Below are 14,945 nucleotides of genomic sequence, written 5' to 3' on the forward strand. Positions count from 1 at the left end.
GAGGAGAAACCTTAGGAACAACTTTCTGAGACTTAAGAGCCATTGGACTCGCTCTGAAAGTGGACTTTCCTTCCCTGGAGCTTTTTAAACAGAGGTCTGGTGGCCGACTGCCGGGGTTCATTAGCTGCGATTTTTGCATTGCGGAGGTTGGGATAGATGACCGCTGAGGGTCCCTTCCAAGTCTACAGTTCTATGAACCTCTGTCTGTTTCAGTCATTAAGCAGTAACTGTAGGCAAGCGAGTTGGGGCCTTGGCGCTTGTGTACTTAATGTGCATGTGTATTACCACCTTGCAAAATGTGCCTGCCTTTGTAGCTTAGCCCTTAACACACTTTTAATATACAGTGGTACCTTGGTTCTCAAACTTAATCCGTTCCAGAAATTCCGTTCCAAAACCAAAGCGTTCCAAAACCAAGGTGTGCTTTCCCATAGAAAGGAATGCAAAACGGATTAATCCATTCCAGACTTTTAAAAACAACCCCTAAAGCAGACATTGAACATGAATTTTACTATCCAACGAGACCATTGATCCATGAAATGAAAGCAATAAACAATGTTCTGCAGTCACACAATCAATCAGTCAGTAGCTGAACTGGGTTCCACACAGTCACAAAAAAAAAAAAGAGCCGCAAAAACAAAAATGCGAAATAAATAGCAAAAACAGACAGACCTCGGCGTAACACTCAAAATGGAAGTGTGGCACTCAAATCGGATCCGTAACACTCAAAATGGAGCACATTCGGCTTCCAAAATGTTTTTGCAAACCAGAACACTTACTTCCAGGTTTGCAGTGTTTGGGTTCCAAGTTGTTTGAGTACCAAAGTGTTTGAGAAGGAAGGTACCACTGTATAGAGACAAACCAAGGTTCACTAAATAAGATTTCACGGTCTCTGCCTGCAAACATGCTGTAACTATAAAGCACTTTCCCCCCCACTAGATTCCACGGAGGGAAAATATGCTTTAAATGTATGGCGTGTCCGTAACCCTCAGGCTCTTCCTCAGGCTGAAAAGTCACTCGCAGTTCTGAAAATTATTTTAGGATGCATCGCTGACAATACAAATTTGCAGCACCCATAGGCCCATCTCTCAGGTCTGTGATAAAAAGGGTTGTTCACAGGCTGGATTTTGTAGGGAACAAAAATGCAGTCGGTGGCTTAGTAGCCCAATTTATTAGCTTTATTTCCATATTTCACACTGGGGAAACAACAGTTGCTAATACAGGTGCATGAGCAGACCCGAATTTGCCTTCTCTGTCCCCAACACCACCCCTGAAGTGTAGCTCTAATTTTACGCCTTCCTCTCAGAGGCTTAGAAAGCCGAAAGACCCCCGTCACCAATGCAAATCCAGCCACGCAAACACATACAAGCAGAAGCCTAGAGAGGGTGTTCAAGTCTCCATCATCAATGCAGCAGCACGTTTAGCAACCGTGACAACCTTCACACAGTTGCATGTGCTCCTTGTGTGAAAAGCACATATGTACATGGTCAGACATTTGCAACTGGGCTGCAGATTTTGGATGTCTGGCAGGGAACACGGGTGACCCAAATTTCTCAACCACCACCGTTGGCACTTGAACCCCAATTGCAATTCTAAAAAAACCCCCTGATTTCAAACTTTCAAACTTTGCACTTCTTTCCTGGAGCAACCAGATTCAAGAGCTGTTCCAGCCGTGATTTTGTAATGCAGAGTTCCTGCAAAAAGGCTGGCTTTTAGCTCCCTCCAGGTAGCATCGCGGCTGGAAGTGGGCCGGTGGGTTTTGGAAACTTGAAGGTGACTCTCTCCCCAGCTGAAGGCAGCCAGCCCTGTGCTGAGAGGGAAGAGCTATATAGCCCAGTGCTAGGACACCTGCTTGGACTGCAGAAGGGCCAAGGTAAACGCTCCACTGGCATCTCCAGGTAGGGCGGAGAGAGAACCCTGCCAGCCTGTGTAGACAGTGTAGAGTTAGATGGACCCGAGGTTCTAACTCTGACAAGGCACCTTCTTCCGAGAGCTCTGCACCCGTTACCAGGGCGAGTGGAGGCAGCCTGGAGGTAGCAAGCCAGATCAGGCCAGTCCGAAAAACGTGCACTGCAGTGAGCACCCTCATTCCCCGAAAACTCGATTTTGCATGCCCACCGTGGTCAACCACCCTACAGAAGTCGGAGTGGCTCAGCTCCTCCTCTGCTCTTGGATGGCCTTTGCCACGGACGCCACAGCAGCCTCGTTCATCTCGCAGGGGTAGAATCCGTCCTGGATGCTGTAGCAGGCATGCACCGTGCGCACCAGGGCTTCGTGCTGGACCTGCCGCTGGGTGTCCAAGATCTCTTGGGTGCTGCCCTTCGGCTTATGGTGAAGGACAACTAGGACGGCCTTTCGTACTCCTGGGGTGGGGGGAAATGGAGCAGAAATATTATTATCATTGACGTTATTTATTATTATTATTATTATTATTATTATTATTATTATTATTATTACTACTACTACTACTACTACAGTGGTACCTCTGGATGCAAACGGGATCCGTTCCGGAGCCCCGTTCGCCTCCAGAAGCGAACGCAACCCACGTCTGCGCATGTCATGATTTGCCGCTTCTGCGCGTGATGTCATTTTGAGCATCTGTGCATGCGCGAGCGGTGAAACCTGGAAGTAACGCCCTCTGTTACTTCTGGGTCGCCACAGCGTGAAACCTGAAAATACTTATCCCGAAGCTACTTCAACCTGAGGTATGACTGTATTAAGAAACCAGGAAGATGGAGTATTTTCTAAAGACTGGAGTCAATTTGTACAGTCATACCTCGGGTCATAGCCGCTTCAGGTTGCGTTTTTTTGGGTTGTGGAGCGCGTTACTTCCGGGTTTCGCTGCTCGTGCATGCGCAGACAGTCAAAATGATGTCACGTGCATATGTAGAAGCGGCAAATCGCGGCCCGCGGACGCAGGTTGCATTCGCTTCCAGATGTGAACAGGGCTCCGGAACGGGTCCCGTTCGCATCCAGAGGTACCCTGTACCTTTTTAAAGCCCATGACATGAGCCTGTCGGCTGGATCAGGCCAGAGGATGCTCACCTGGTCTAGAATCCCATTTCCCCAGTGGCCAACCAGATGCCCTTACTGGGATGCTTGCAAGGGAGGGGGACGTGAATGCGAGCTGTTTGTCCGCGTGGGGCAGAGCACAGACCTGCTTGCCCTGGAAGAGCTACTCACTGTTCAGCGCCGCCAGGGCACAGAGTGTGTCGCTGCCCACGCGGGAGGAGACAGGGCAGAAGAGGAGGAGGAAGCGGTCAGACTTCTCTTCATAACCCTCCTGCTGGAGGGAGATGCCGAAGCCCACCAGGAACTTGGAGACGTCGTTGACAATGTCCTTCTCGCAGCCTCCTGTCTGCCCAGTGGTCCAGACCTGCACGGGGAAGGCTGGGGAGAGGAGGAAGGGAAGAAGGGAATGGGGAGAGAGAGAAAGAGAGACCCCTTTCAGTTCATGGCTGGAATCCCACCCCTACTTGGCTACATTATTATTTTTGTTTATTGATTTACAGTGGACGCTCGGGTTGCAAACGTGATCCGTGCCGGATGCACGTTCGCAACCCGCAGCGTTCGCAACCCGCAGCAGCACGCTTGCGCATGTGTGGGTTGTGATTTGGCACTTCTGCACATGCGCAAAGCACGGTTTAGTGCTTCTGTGCATGCGAGACCGCCCAAACCCGGAAGTAACCTGTTCTGGTACTTCCGGGTTTCGGCGGGTGCGTAACCCGAAAAAACGCAACCTGAGGCGGCTGTAACCCGAGGTATGACTATACAAGGTGAGGGGAGCCGATGGGAGTTGTAGTCAAGCCATCTTCCCAGCATAATAATAATAATAATAATAATAATAATAATAATAATAAGTGGCTGAGTTTCCCCTGCCACTCTTGAATGGCTCCCAACAGAATATGAAAAACATGAGAAAACATCAAACATTAAAAACTTCCCTAAACAGGGCTGCTTTCATATGTCTTCTAAAAGTCAAACAGTTGTTTACTTCCTTGATCAACTGATGGGAGGACGTTCCACTGGGCCACCACTGAGAAGGCCCTCTGCCTGGTTCCCTGTAACCTCACTTCTCGCAGGGAGGGAACCGCCAGAAGGCCCTCGGAGCTGGACCTCTGTGTCCAGGCTGAATGATGGAGGTGGAGACGCTCCTTCACGTCTACTGGGCCGAGGCCGTTTAGGGCTTTAAAGGTCAGCACCAATGCTTTGAATCGTGCCCGGAAACGTACTGGGAGCCAGTGTAGGTCTTTCAGGACCGGTGCTATGTGGTCTCGGCGGTCGCTCCCAGTCACCAGTCTAGCTGCTGCATTCTGGATTAGTTGTAGTTTCCGGGTCACCTTCAAAGGTAGCCCCATGTAGAGAGCATGGCAGTAGTCCAAGCGGGAGATAACCAGAGCATGCACCACTCTGGCAAGACAGTCTACAGGCAGGGAGGGTCTCATCCTGCGTACCAGATGTAGCTGATAAACAGCTGCCCTGGACACAGAATTGACCTGCACCTCCATGGACAGCTGTGAGTCCAAAATGACTCCCAGGTTGTGCACCTGGTCCTTCAGGGACACAGTGTCCACATTCAGGACCAGGGAGTCTCCCACTCCTACTATTCCCCTGTCCCCCCAAAACAGTACAGTGGTACCTCTGGATGCGAACGGGATCCGTTCCGGAGCCCCATTCACACCCTGAAGCAAACGCAACCTGCATCTGTGCGGGTCATGATTCGCCACTTCCACACATGTGCGTGACATCATTTTGAGCGTCTGTGCATGCGTGAGTGGCAAAACCCGGAAGTAACGCACTCCGTTATTTATGGATTGCCGCAGAGCACAACCCGAAAATATTCATCCCAAAGCTACTTCAACCCAAGGTATGTCTGTACCTCTGTCTTGTCAGGATTCAACCTCAATCTGTTGGCCGCCATCCATCCTCCAGCCACCTCCAGGCACTCACACTCAAAATGGCTGCATTTGGGCTGTGCTTACCTGTGAGTGGGGGAGCTGAACTGGGCCAGGAGGAAGAAGTCCATCTCTGGGACCCGGGGCCCCTCTGGAGTCTCGCATTCTCTTGACGGAGCCAGTCGTTCTCATGCACCAGGTGCGACACTCGAATGTCCTTCTCCTCCAGCTCCTGCTGAAGCTCCCCATTCTTTCCCAGTAGCTTGGACACCAGTTTTTCCTGGTCCTCCAACTTCTCCTGGACTTGTTGCATCTCCTTCAGCAGATGGGACACTTCCTCTTTCTGCTCCTGCAGCTGCCGGTTCTCTTCCAGCCTGCAGGCCGTTTGCTCTTCCTGGATGCTCTGAAGCTGCCGATTTCTCTCCTTTAGCTGGAAAACGAGCTCCTCTTGCTCGCTCAGCTGCTGACGGAGCCGCCAGTTGGCTTCCAGCAGGTAGGGCTTTGCGGCTGGCAGGTTGCTTCTCGGGGGCTGATCGTCGGCCAACAGCTGGGCAGCGATTTGGACAACCACCTCCTGGGCCTGGAGGAACTGGGAAGCCAAGGGGTGCAAGGAACCCCTCAAAGTCTGCAAAAGAGAGAAGGTCCCAGGCTGTCAAGGCAATCTAAGCAGTGAAGTGGAGCGAGCCCTGAGCCTTGTGGGAAACTCCTTGAGCTACATAACAGGTCTTGGAGGTGGGACTGACTCCAACTGCACTAAGCTGAGGTTGCTGAACTCTTGGGCTGTTTGGGAGGGGGGTCTCTTGGGTGTTGTATTATTTTTGTATCTTTATTATTATTAATTTGGTTGTGTACTTTGCAGATGATACAACGGTGGTTGGTTTAATCACAGCTGGAGAGGGGGCGGCGGCCTATAGGAAGGAAGTTGAGCAGTTGGGGGAGTGGTGCAGGAAAAACAACTTACTCCTTAACTTAAAGAAAACAAAAGAGATTATTGTGGACTTTAGGAAATGTAAACTGAATATTCAGCCACTCATGACTGAGGGGAAGTGCGTGGAACAGGTCTCAGTGTTTCGATTTCTGGGAATGGAGTTCAGAGACGACCTAACCTGGGGAGAGAACAGCAAAGACCTGATGAAGAGAGCACAGCAGAGGTTATATTTTCTGAGAATCCTCCGGAAAAATAATCTCTCAAAGGACCTGTTGATGGCATTTTACCATTGTAGTGTGGAGAGTGTATTAACCTATGGTCTGTGTGTGTGGTTTGGGAGCTGCACGGTCAGGGGAAAACCAATGCCATCCAGGGTTGTAAAAACTGCAGAGAGAATAATTGGGTGCGCTCTTCCCACCTTGGTACAGGGTTATAAAGACTAGGACTAGCTGCCTGAGAAACGGTTTCTACCCAAATGCAATTCTGGTTTTAAACGCAGTATAAGGAATCTCTACAGGAGTATATTGTATTTTAAGAATGGGGTACCAGAGTTTTTAGGGGGATAACCAGGTTAGGATAGCTGGGATAGCAGGCTTGTTGGTTTCTGATGTAGATTTTTTCAATTTCGTTGTTCTGTATGGGACAATGACAATAAAGATTATTGTATCGTATTGTACTTTCTGGTGTTTTATTTATTGTTTATGACCAATTAATTAAACAAAATCATTTTAATTGAGTTTTGAAAAAGACAAAAAGATGCAGTTAACTTTTCCTGTTTTGAATGTCATCGGGCTATTATTCCTGTACTGCAGGGGGTTGGACTAGATGCCCCTCTGGGGTCCCTTCCAACGCTACAAGTCTATGATGCCTCTCAGTTACTTGCCTGCAGCTGTGACTCCAGAGAGCCTGCCTCTGTCTGACACGATGCTCCGTTTGCCGTGGAGCAACTTCCACTCTCTGCTGTGTCTTGAACCTGGTCCTGTGAATAGAGATGATAACAACAACAACAACAACAACAAACTTTTATTTTATTTATATCCCGCTCTCCCTAGCGGAAGCCGGGCTCAGAGTGGATAACAACAATAAAAGTAACACAGCATTCTAAAATCAATTTGTTCTAAAATCAGTTCAAAATCAAATTAATGGCAACCATTGGGCTAGAGTTCTGTGAGGATTACAGGAGAGAGGGAGTCAGACTGTGCCTTGGCCAAAGACCTGGTGGAACAGCTCTGTCTTGCTGGCCCTGCAGAAAGATGTCAAGTCCTGCAGGGTCCTAGTCTCTTGGGACAGAGCGTTTCACCGGTTCGGGGCCATGGCCGAAAAAGCCCTGGCTCTGGTTGAGGCCAGCCTAAGCTCCCTGTGGCCCGGGACCTCCAAGATGTTTTTGTTTGAAGACTGTAAGGTCCTTCGTGGGACATACCAAGAGAGGCGGTCCCGTAGGTACGAGGCTCCAAGGCCGTCTAGGGCTTTAAAGGTTCAAACCAGCACCTTAAACCTGATCCTGTACTCCACCGGGAGCCAGTGCAGCTGGTATAGCACCGGGTGAATGTGATCTCGCAGCGAAGACCCCGTAAGGAGTCTCACTGCGGCATTCTGCACCTGCTGGAGTTTCTGGGTCAGTCTCAAGGGCAACCCCACGTAGAGCGAGTTACAATAATCCAGTCTGGAGGTGACCGTCGCGTGGATCACAGTGGCTAGGTCAGGGCGAGAGAGGTAAGGAGCCAACTGCTTAGCTTGGCGGAGATGGAAAAATGCTGCCTTTGTTATAACTGCAATCTGCGCCTCCATGGAAAGGGAGGTGTTGAAGATTGCACCCAAACTCTTAACGGACGGTGCTGGCACTAATTGCACCCCCGCAATAGATGGGAGTTGCCCCCCCAATCCCATATCGTCCCTTCCCAGCCAGAGGACCTCTGTCTTCGAAGGATTTAACTTCAACTGGCTCCCACGTAACCATCCAGCCACAGCTTCCAGACATCTGATCAGTGTGTCTGGGGCCGAGTCAGGATGGCTGTCCATCAACAGATAGAGTTGGGTGTCATCAACATACTGATGGCACCCCAAACCAAAACTCCGGACAGGTGAGCCCAAACAGGTTCATGCTGCTTTTAAGAGTCTCATCGCTGTTTGCTGAGCTCCAGATCTTATTACTCTCGACCCCCTGGGGCTGTGGGAGCCTCCTAAGATGGTTAGCTGGCACCTTGTATGCCTCCTTCCGGCACTCCTGCAGCCAAACAGGTGTCAAATGTCTTGCTGTGCTTTCCTTTGAAACCCCTCAGCTAGGCCAAGAACCCCAAAAAGTCTTGCCATCTGGGAAGCCCAGGACTTTGATGGAGGCTTGCACCCCAGGGTGGTCACTTTGGTGCTGCAAACACAGTGCTTTGTCTTCACCCCCGGAGGCATACTCCATTGTCTCTTGAGACGGAGATGGATGCAAGCAACAACCCCTCCATCTTTGATGATTAATGTAGTCACCATTGCTATTTTATTGGTTTCTCACCTGCCCCTCAGCAGGAGGTTCCCATGGCAAACTGCAATGATATAAAAACACAATATTGAAACTTCCCATCAGTAGCTTAAGAAGATGACTCTGTTACTTGCCTGCGGCTCTGAGTCCAGAGAGCCTTTTTCTGCCCGACTCGATGTTCGCTTTGACGGTGAACCACCTCTGCTCTCTGCCTGACCTTGCTCCCGGTGCTGCAAACACAGAGGGTGCCCCTCAAAAACAGCACAAACAGGTATTGCTGAACTTTGTCGCCCATGAATACTGGCCATGCTGTCCAAGGCTGATGGGAGTTATCTAGCGTGAGACGCCGGGAGGGCGCCAGGTTCTACTATACTATTGCGTCGGGCAATCAGCCTTCCTGCCCTGGACTCCGTTTCCCCCACATGCAACAACAGAGTAATAATAGTCATAATGACCAGTAATAGCAGCAAAGCTTCTCACATTTTGTTGGGAGTTTTTGCTGTTGTTGCTGATATTGACTTTTTGTATCTTTATTTTTAGGTGGAAATTGTTCAGTTTGGCTACGTAGTTTTTAAAGTGTTTTATTTTTATGACTACTTTGCTTTGCTTGCAATTATGTAAATCTTTTCGTATTGTAAGCCACCTTGAGCATTGTTTTAACTCTGGAAAGGCGGCGTGCAAAGAAAAAATGATGATGATAACATCTCTGCATTGCAGTGGGGTTGGACTAGATGTCCCTTTGAGGTCCCTTCCAACTTTGCAATCCTGCAATTCCAAGGAGGCAAGTGACATGAGGAATAATAGAATTGTAGCGTTGGATGGGACTCCCTCGGTCATCTAGTCCAACCCCCTAAAAGGCAGGAATCTCAACTTAAGCATCCATGACAATGAAGCAGCCCAAAGACCCCCACTGAGGGGGTGCCTGGAAGTTAAAACCAGCCCCGGGGTTTCCTGGCGTTGATTTTAGGACTTGCCTGCACCTCTGACTGTGGAGGGTTGGTTTTCGTCTGGCTTGTGGTTCCTCCCATTAGTGAATGATAGCGGATGTATGATTTCGAAGGCTGTAGGCACAAGAAGAAGCCTCTTAAAAGCAGAACGAACATAAAGCAAGCAAGACCAGCCTTACTAAGGAGACAATAGCCATGCACTGGGAATGCTGCCTTAGAAGAGAATCGAAGGGAACCCAGTGGTCATTTAGTCCAACCCCTGCAAGGCAGGAGTCTCAACTTGCTCATACATGAACCCTGCAGGTGGATTAAAGAGCCAAAGGGGCCCCACGTAGCACAGCATCCTGTTCCCTCAGTGTCTGCTGTAATAAACAGAAATCTGCCCTTATTCCCTTACGGGGGACACAAGAGCCCTTTTAGAGTCCTTTGCAGGTTCTCCATCGGTCGGGGAAAATAGCAGAGGCCAACCAGAGAATATTGAGAAGCAAAGCAGCTAGGAAGCCTAATCTTTATTAACTGTTGCAACAGGGTGCCCCCTTCACACGCAGGAAAGGAGGACCCAGAAACAAGGTGTGTCTGCCCTTATACAGACATTTTAAATTGCCCGTCCTGGAGTTCAAGACCACCCCTAGAAACATCATACCTACATCACAGAAAAGGCGGTCTACAACAGAAATCTGAGCGCCTTGTTTATCTCCTGTCTGGCAGGTTACCTGTTAATGGCCACTTGATTGGATACCCTGGGGAGCCTGGCCAGTCTTTTGTAATGATACACACTTAGTTCCTGAGCCAGGTCACAGGCTCACCCGATTCATACACAGACATACCCTTAAGACAGGATTTGTGAAGGAAAAGACAACGGGGAGGCTTTTCCATTTTCCTTCGACCTTGCAGAGAAATGTTTGAGGTCAATTTGGGAGGGACAAAATGGTTTCAGGACTTTTTCTGTGGGGTTTCAGACATGTGGTTTATATATGCAGTTATGAATATATATATAGCCTCACTTTTTTTTATTCCACTGCTCAGATGCCCCTATGGGTAGAAGCTTGCAAGCAAAACCCCAGATTCCCAGTCACTACATATGACAATGCAACTTTAATCCAGCCCCATATCCTAACAATAGCCCTGTGAGGTAGGCCAAGCAGCGGCCTAGGGACAGGCTCCAGGTCAAATGGGAAGTTTGTGGCCAAGCTGGGATCTTGACCCTGGGTTTCTCCACTCTGAAGCAGAGATTACTTTTCCGGGACAGCACCTGCACTTTGGAACTCCCTGCCAATTGACACTAGGCAGGCTCCATCCCTGTACTTTTTTGGGGGCTGGATGAAAAGGGGTGTGTGCAGGTTTTCAAGGTGGGGAGAAAAAGAAGAAGAAGAGTTTGGATTTGATATCCCGCTTTATCACTACCCGAAGGAGTCTCAAAGCGGCTCACATTCTCCTTTCCCTTCCTGCCCCACAACAAACACTCTGTGAGGTGAGTGGGGCTGAGAGACTTCAGAGAAGTGTGACTAGCCCAAGGTCACCCAGCAGCTGCATCTGGAGGAGCGGAGACGCGAACCCGGTTCACCAGATTATGAGTAACACCGCTCTTAACCACTACACCACACTGGCTCTCAGTGGAATTGGAAGAGTCGGACATGACTAAATGCCTAAACAACAAGGGCCAGGAAGAGAGTTCACAAGGAGATGGTAAATACTATCTTTCCTTGCTTGTCCTTCCTTTCCTTATGACCTCTGGGGTTTGCTAAATGCATTCCTCCTTGATTCCTGTTTTATTTACCCAAAATGTAAAGGTAAAGGAACCCCTGACCATTAGGTCCAGTCGTGGCTGACTCTGGGGTTGTGGCGCTCATCTTGCTTTACTGGCCGAGGGAGCCGGCATACAGCTTCCGGGTCATGTGGCCAGCATGACACCAGAGCAGCGCACGGAAACGCCATTTACCTTCCCGCCGGAGCGGTACCTATTTATCTACTTGCACTTTGACGTGCTTTCGAACTGCGAGGTTGGCAGGAGCAGGGACTGAGCAATGGGGAGCTCACCCCGTTGCGGGGATTCGAACCGGCGTCCTTCTAATCGTCAAGTCCTAGGCTCTGTGGTTTAACCCACAGCGCCACCCAAAATGTATGCATGCTCAAATTAGCTCTTTGTAGTTTTAACTTTGTCCCCACATGGTGATTTTTTTGAAATGCTCAGAGGAAATCTGATTGGTTCTTACAAGCGCTGTGTTAAGAGTTCTTTTGTTAATAAAATGGACCTGGGCCAGGGTGTGGCAGATTATTATTGGCACTTCCTCCCAGAGTCTTGCTGGCCAAACCTTGTGTGTATTTTATTAGGTAAAGGTAAAGGTACCCCTGCCCGTACGGGCCAGTCTTGACAGACTCTAGGGTTGTGCGCCCATCTCACTCAAGAGGCCGGGGGCCAGCGCTGTCCGGAGACACTTCCGGGTCACGTGGCCAGCGTGACATCGCTGCTCTGGCCAGAGCCAGAGCCTCACACGGAAACACCGTTTACCTTCCCGCTTGTAAGCGGTCCCTATTTATCTACTTGCACCCGGGGGTGCTTTCGAACTGCTAGGTTGGCAGGCGCTGGGACCGAGCAGCGGGAGCGCACCCCGCCACGGGGATTCGAACCGCCGACCTTTCGATCGGCAAGCCCTAGGCGCTGAGGCTTTAACCCACAGCGCCACCCGCGTCCTCATTTTATTAATGTATTTTATTAATCATTTATCATTAATCATTAATCATTAATCATTTATCATTTATATTAATCATTTTATTAATCATTTTATTAATGTATTTTATTAATCAGGGTCCAATCCTTCCTTTGCCTTCGGAACGCAACACTCAGCGAAGCCAAGAACCCCAAGAAGCCTTGCCACCTGGGAAGCCCAGGACCTTGATAGAGGCTTGCACCCCAGGGTGGTCACTTCGGCGCTGCGAACACTGCTTTGTCTTCACCCCCGGAGGCACACTCCATTGTTTCTCAAGACAGAGACTGATGCCAGTAACAACCCCTCCATCTTTGATGATTAATATAATTACCATTGCTATCTTATTGGTTTCTCACCTGCCCCTCAGCAGGAGGTTCCCATGGCAAATTGCAATGATATAAAGGCACAATATTGAAACTTCCCATCAGTAGCTTAAGAAGATGACTCTGTTACTTGCCTGCGGCTCTGAGTCCAGAGAGCCTTTTTCTGCCCGACTCGATGTTCGCTTTGACGGTGAACCACCTCTGCTCTCTGCCTGACCTTGCTCCCGGCGCTGCGAACACAGAGGGTGCCCCTCAAAAACAGCACAAACAGGTATTGCTGAACTTTGTCGCCCCTGAGTACTGGCCATGCTGTCCAAGGCTGATGGGAGTTATAGCGTGAGATGCTGGGAGGGAGCTTGCAAAACTATGATTCCTGGCAACCCCCCCCCCCCCCCCCCAGATTTTGGCCCAGGTTTTATTTTATTTTTTAAAATCATTTTTATTGAATGGTTTTATGTTACAACCATACTACCACTAAATATAATTAAGAAATAAAAATTACATACATCAATATTTCGTTATTTACTGTCTTATTTCCTCCCAAACATCCCATACAAAAACACACATATGTGCAGACGCCCACACACCCACACCCAAAATGATAATAATAAAAGTAAATATTTCCCCCCCCCTTTCATCTTCCAAAATCTTTTCTTCAACTTCGACTTCCTGTCAAGTCCCTTTGCATATATTTTATCTTACAATCGAATGTGCGCAAAACAATAAATCTTTCTATACAAATTTTCCAATGCATTCTGAAGACATAATAAATCCTTACTTGTTGTCCGCCTCCTTTTAGTTCTTTTATCAGTCGAATGCTAGCACGGAGTCAAAACTATTATTGTATTTCTGAATGTATCTTCTGTAACCATCCCATTTTGGCCTGGGTTTTAAGGTGTGTGATAGGTAAAGGTAAAGGGACCCCTGACCATTAGGTCCAGTCGTGGCCGACTCTGGGGTTGTGGCGCTCATCTCGCTTTATTGGCCGAGGGAGCCAGCATACAGCTTCCGGGTCATGTGGCCAGCAGGACTATGCCGCTTCTGGCGAACCAGAGCAGCGCACGGAAACGCCGTTTACCTTCCCGCCAGAGCGGTACCTACTTATCTACTTGCACTGTGTGCTTTCGAACTGCTAGGTTGGCAGGAGCAGGGACCGAGCAACGGGAGCTTACCTGGTTGTGGGGATTCAAACTGCCGACCTTCTGATCAGCAAGTCCTAGGCTCTGTGGTTTAACCCACAGCGCCACCCATGTCCCACATACCCAAATGTGCTCTTAAGGCAGGATTTGCGAGCACAGGGACAATGGCGAGGTTTTCCCTATTTCCATCCAAACAATGGGAGCTCACCACGTCGCGGAGATTCGAACCGCCAACTTTCTGATTGGCGAGTCCTAGGCTCTGTGGTTTAACCCACAGCACCACCCGTGTGATGCTGGGGCTGAAATGGTTCTCCCCATTTTATGTGCAAGACAGCCCTGCAAGGTGGGTGAGGTACCCCCCTTTACCTGAGACGCACCCACACCCGGTGCTAAGCGAGCGGCTCACTTTCTCTTTCTTTCTAGCCGCTTTCACTTCCCAAGAAGGGGGTGCGAACTTTGCTCTGGTTCAGGAACGCGCCCCCCCCCCGGGTCCCGTCACCAGCAAAAGAAGCTTTGCCTTCCCCAAATTTCTGCATTGGGTGGGGCTCTCTGCACGGGAGGAGAGGCGTCTCCCCTGACCTGAAGCCGCCGCTGCCGAGCATGTGCAGAGTGCCTCGCCCATCCCTCGCCTCCCTCCATCTCACCTGGCTATGGGATGCCTGTTGGCGGAGCTTCTCTGCAGTGCTCTGGTCTTCCCACCTCCCGGACATAACTCGGTGGGGCTGGATCCGGCGCTCAGTCGATCCCCGACCCTGTCTGCTCCGCAGCGCCCAGGGCCCCGATCCCCGGAAAGAGCCGCGCCCTCCGGGCTGGATCTCTCCTCTGGCCGGCCAAAGTCCGAGGAGTTAACCTGCGGAACGCGCTGCAGGGGGAATTGGAAACCGGCTTCTCCCAGGCTGGGACCCCCGGGGCGCGGCTCTCAATCCGGGATTTGGGGTGCTGGGACTCCCTGGGTGGAAGCCCTCGCCCCTCTCCACGGCCTTGAGCGCGCACGGTTCCCGACAGCTGCGCGCACCGCGGAAAAGGAAAGCGAAAGTCCCGCGGAGGAAGATCCGCTGCAGCTGGTCTCTTTCGCCGCCCCCTAGAGGTCACTCGCCCCATAGACCCATCCTTCCCCTTACTTTGCTGGCTTTGCGCCTTGGACAAATTCTGGTGCCTGGGAGCAGGACCTTGCAGAGCCAGGCAGAGGTCCCGGGCTAGGTAGATAATGTGCGCCCCCCTTTTTTTTACCCTGGGGATAACTGAAGTCTTATAAATAAGTATATAAAGTAATTTTTTTATAATGTATTATAATTTTAAAGCCCTTCCTGGATCACTGCCTTGCCATGGCGAAGGGGCTTGAATAACTCAGAGAAGCTATCAGCTCTGCTGTGCAGGGTCACCCAAGATGGACAGGTCATAGTGGAGAGTTTTGACCAAACATGATCCACCTGGAGAAGGAACTGACAAGCCACTCCAATTAGAACTGGATATGGAACAACTGATTGGTTCAAAATTGGGAAAGGAGTATGGCAAGGCTGTATATTGTCTCCCTGCTTATT

General features: G+C 49.9%; 1 protein-coding gene and 1 long non-coding RNA gene across 5 annotated transcripts in view; both read right to left on the minus strand.

The window, feature by feature from the left end:
* Nucleotides 1-14,945, minus strand: part of LOC307212073 — a 198,262-nt gene that overhangs the window by 123,416 nt on the left and 59,901 nt on the right. The window lies entirely within an intron of this gene.
* On the minus strand, nucleotides 1,161-14,423 carry LOC307211789 (uncharacterized protein). Of its 4 annotated transcripts, none has more exons than XM_079968814.1 (8): nucleotides 14,049-14,423; nucleotides 12,400-12,516; nucleotides 9,268-9,348; nucleotides 8,422-8,517; nucleotides 6,704-6,799; nucleotides 4,980-5,517; nucleotides 3,181-3,387; nucleotides 1,161-2,360 (listed from the first exon to the last, which is right to left on the minus strand). In XM_079968814.1, the coding sequence occupies exons 1-8, from the start codon at nucleotides 14,112-14,114 to the stop codon at nucleotides 2,149-2,151; spliced, it is 1,413 nt and encodes a 470-aa protein (XP_079824940.1). In that variant the 5' UTR covers nucleotides 14,115-14,423; the 3' UTR covers nucleotides 1,161-2,148. The 4 variants fall into 4 exon arrangements, with proteins under 4 accessions (XP_079824940.1, XP_079824939.1, XP_079824942.1 ...); XM_079968813.1 differs by having other exon boundaries at nucleotides 9,262-9,348; XM_079968816.1 differs by lacking the exon at nucleotides 12,400-12,516 and having other exon boundaries at nucleotides 8,422-8,538.

Source organism: Podarcis cretensis, assembly GCF_951804945.1.
Source record: "Podarcis cretensis genome assembly, chromosome: 3".
Classification (NCBI taxonomy): domain Eukaryota; kingdom Metazoa; phylum Chordata; class Lepidosauria; order Squamata; family Lacertidae; genus Podarcis; species Podarcis cretensis.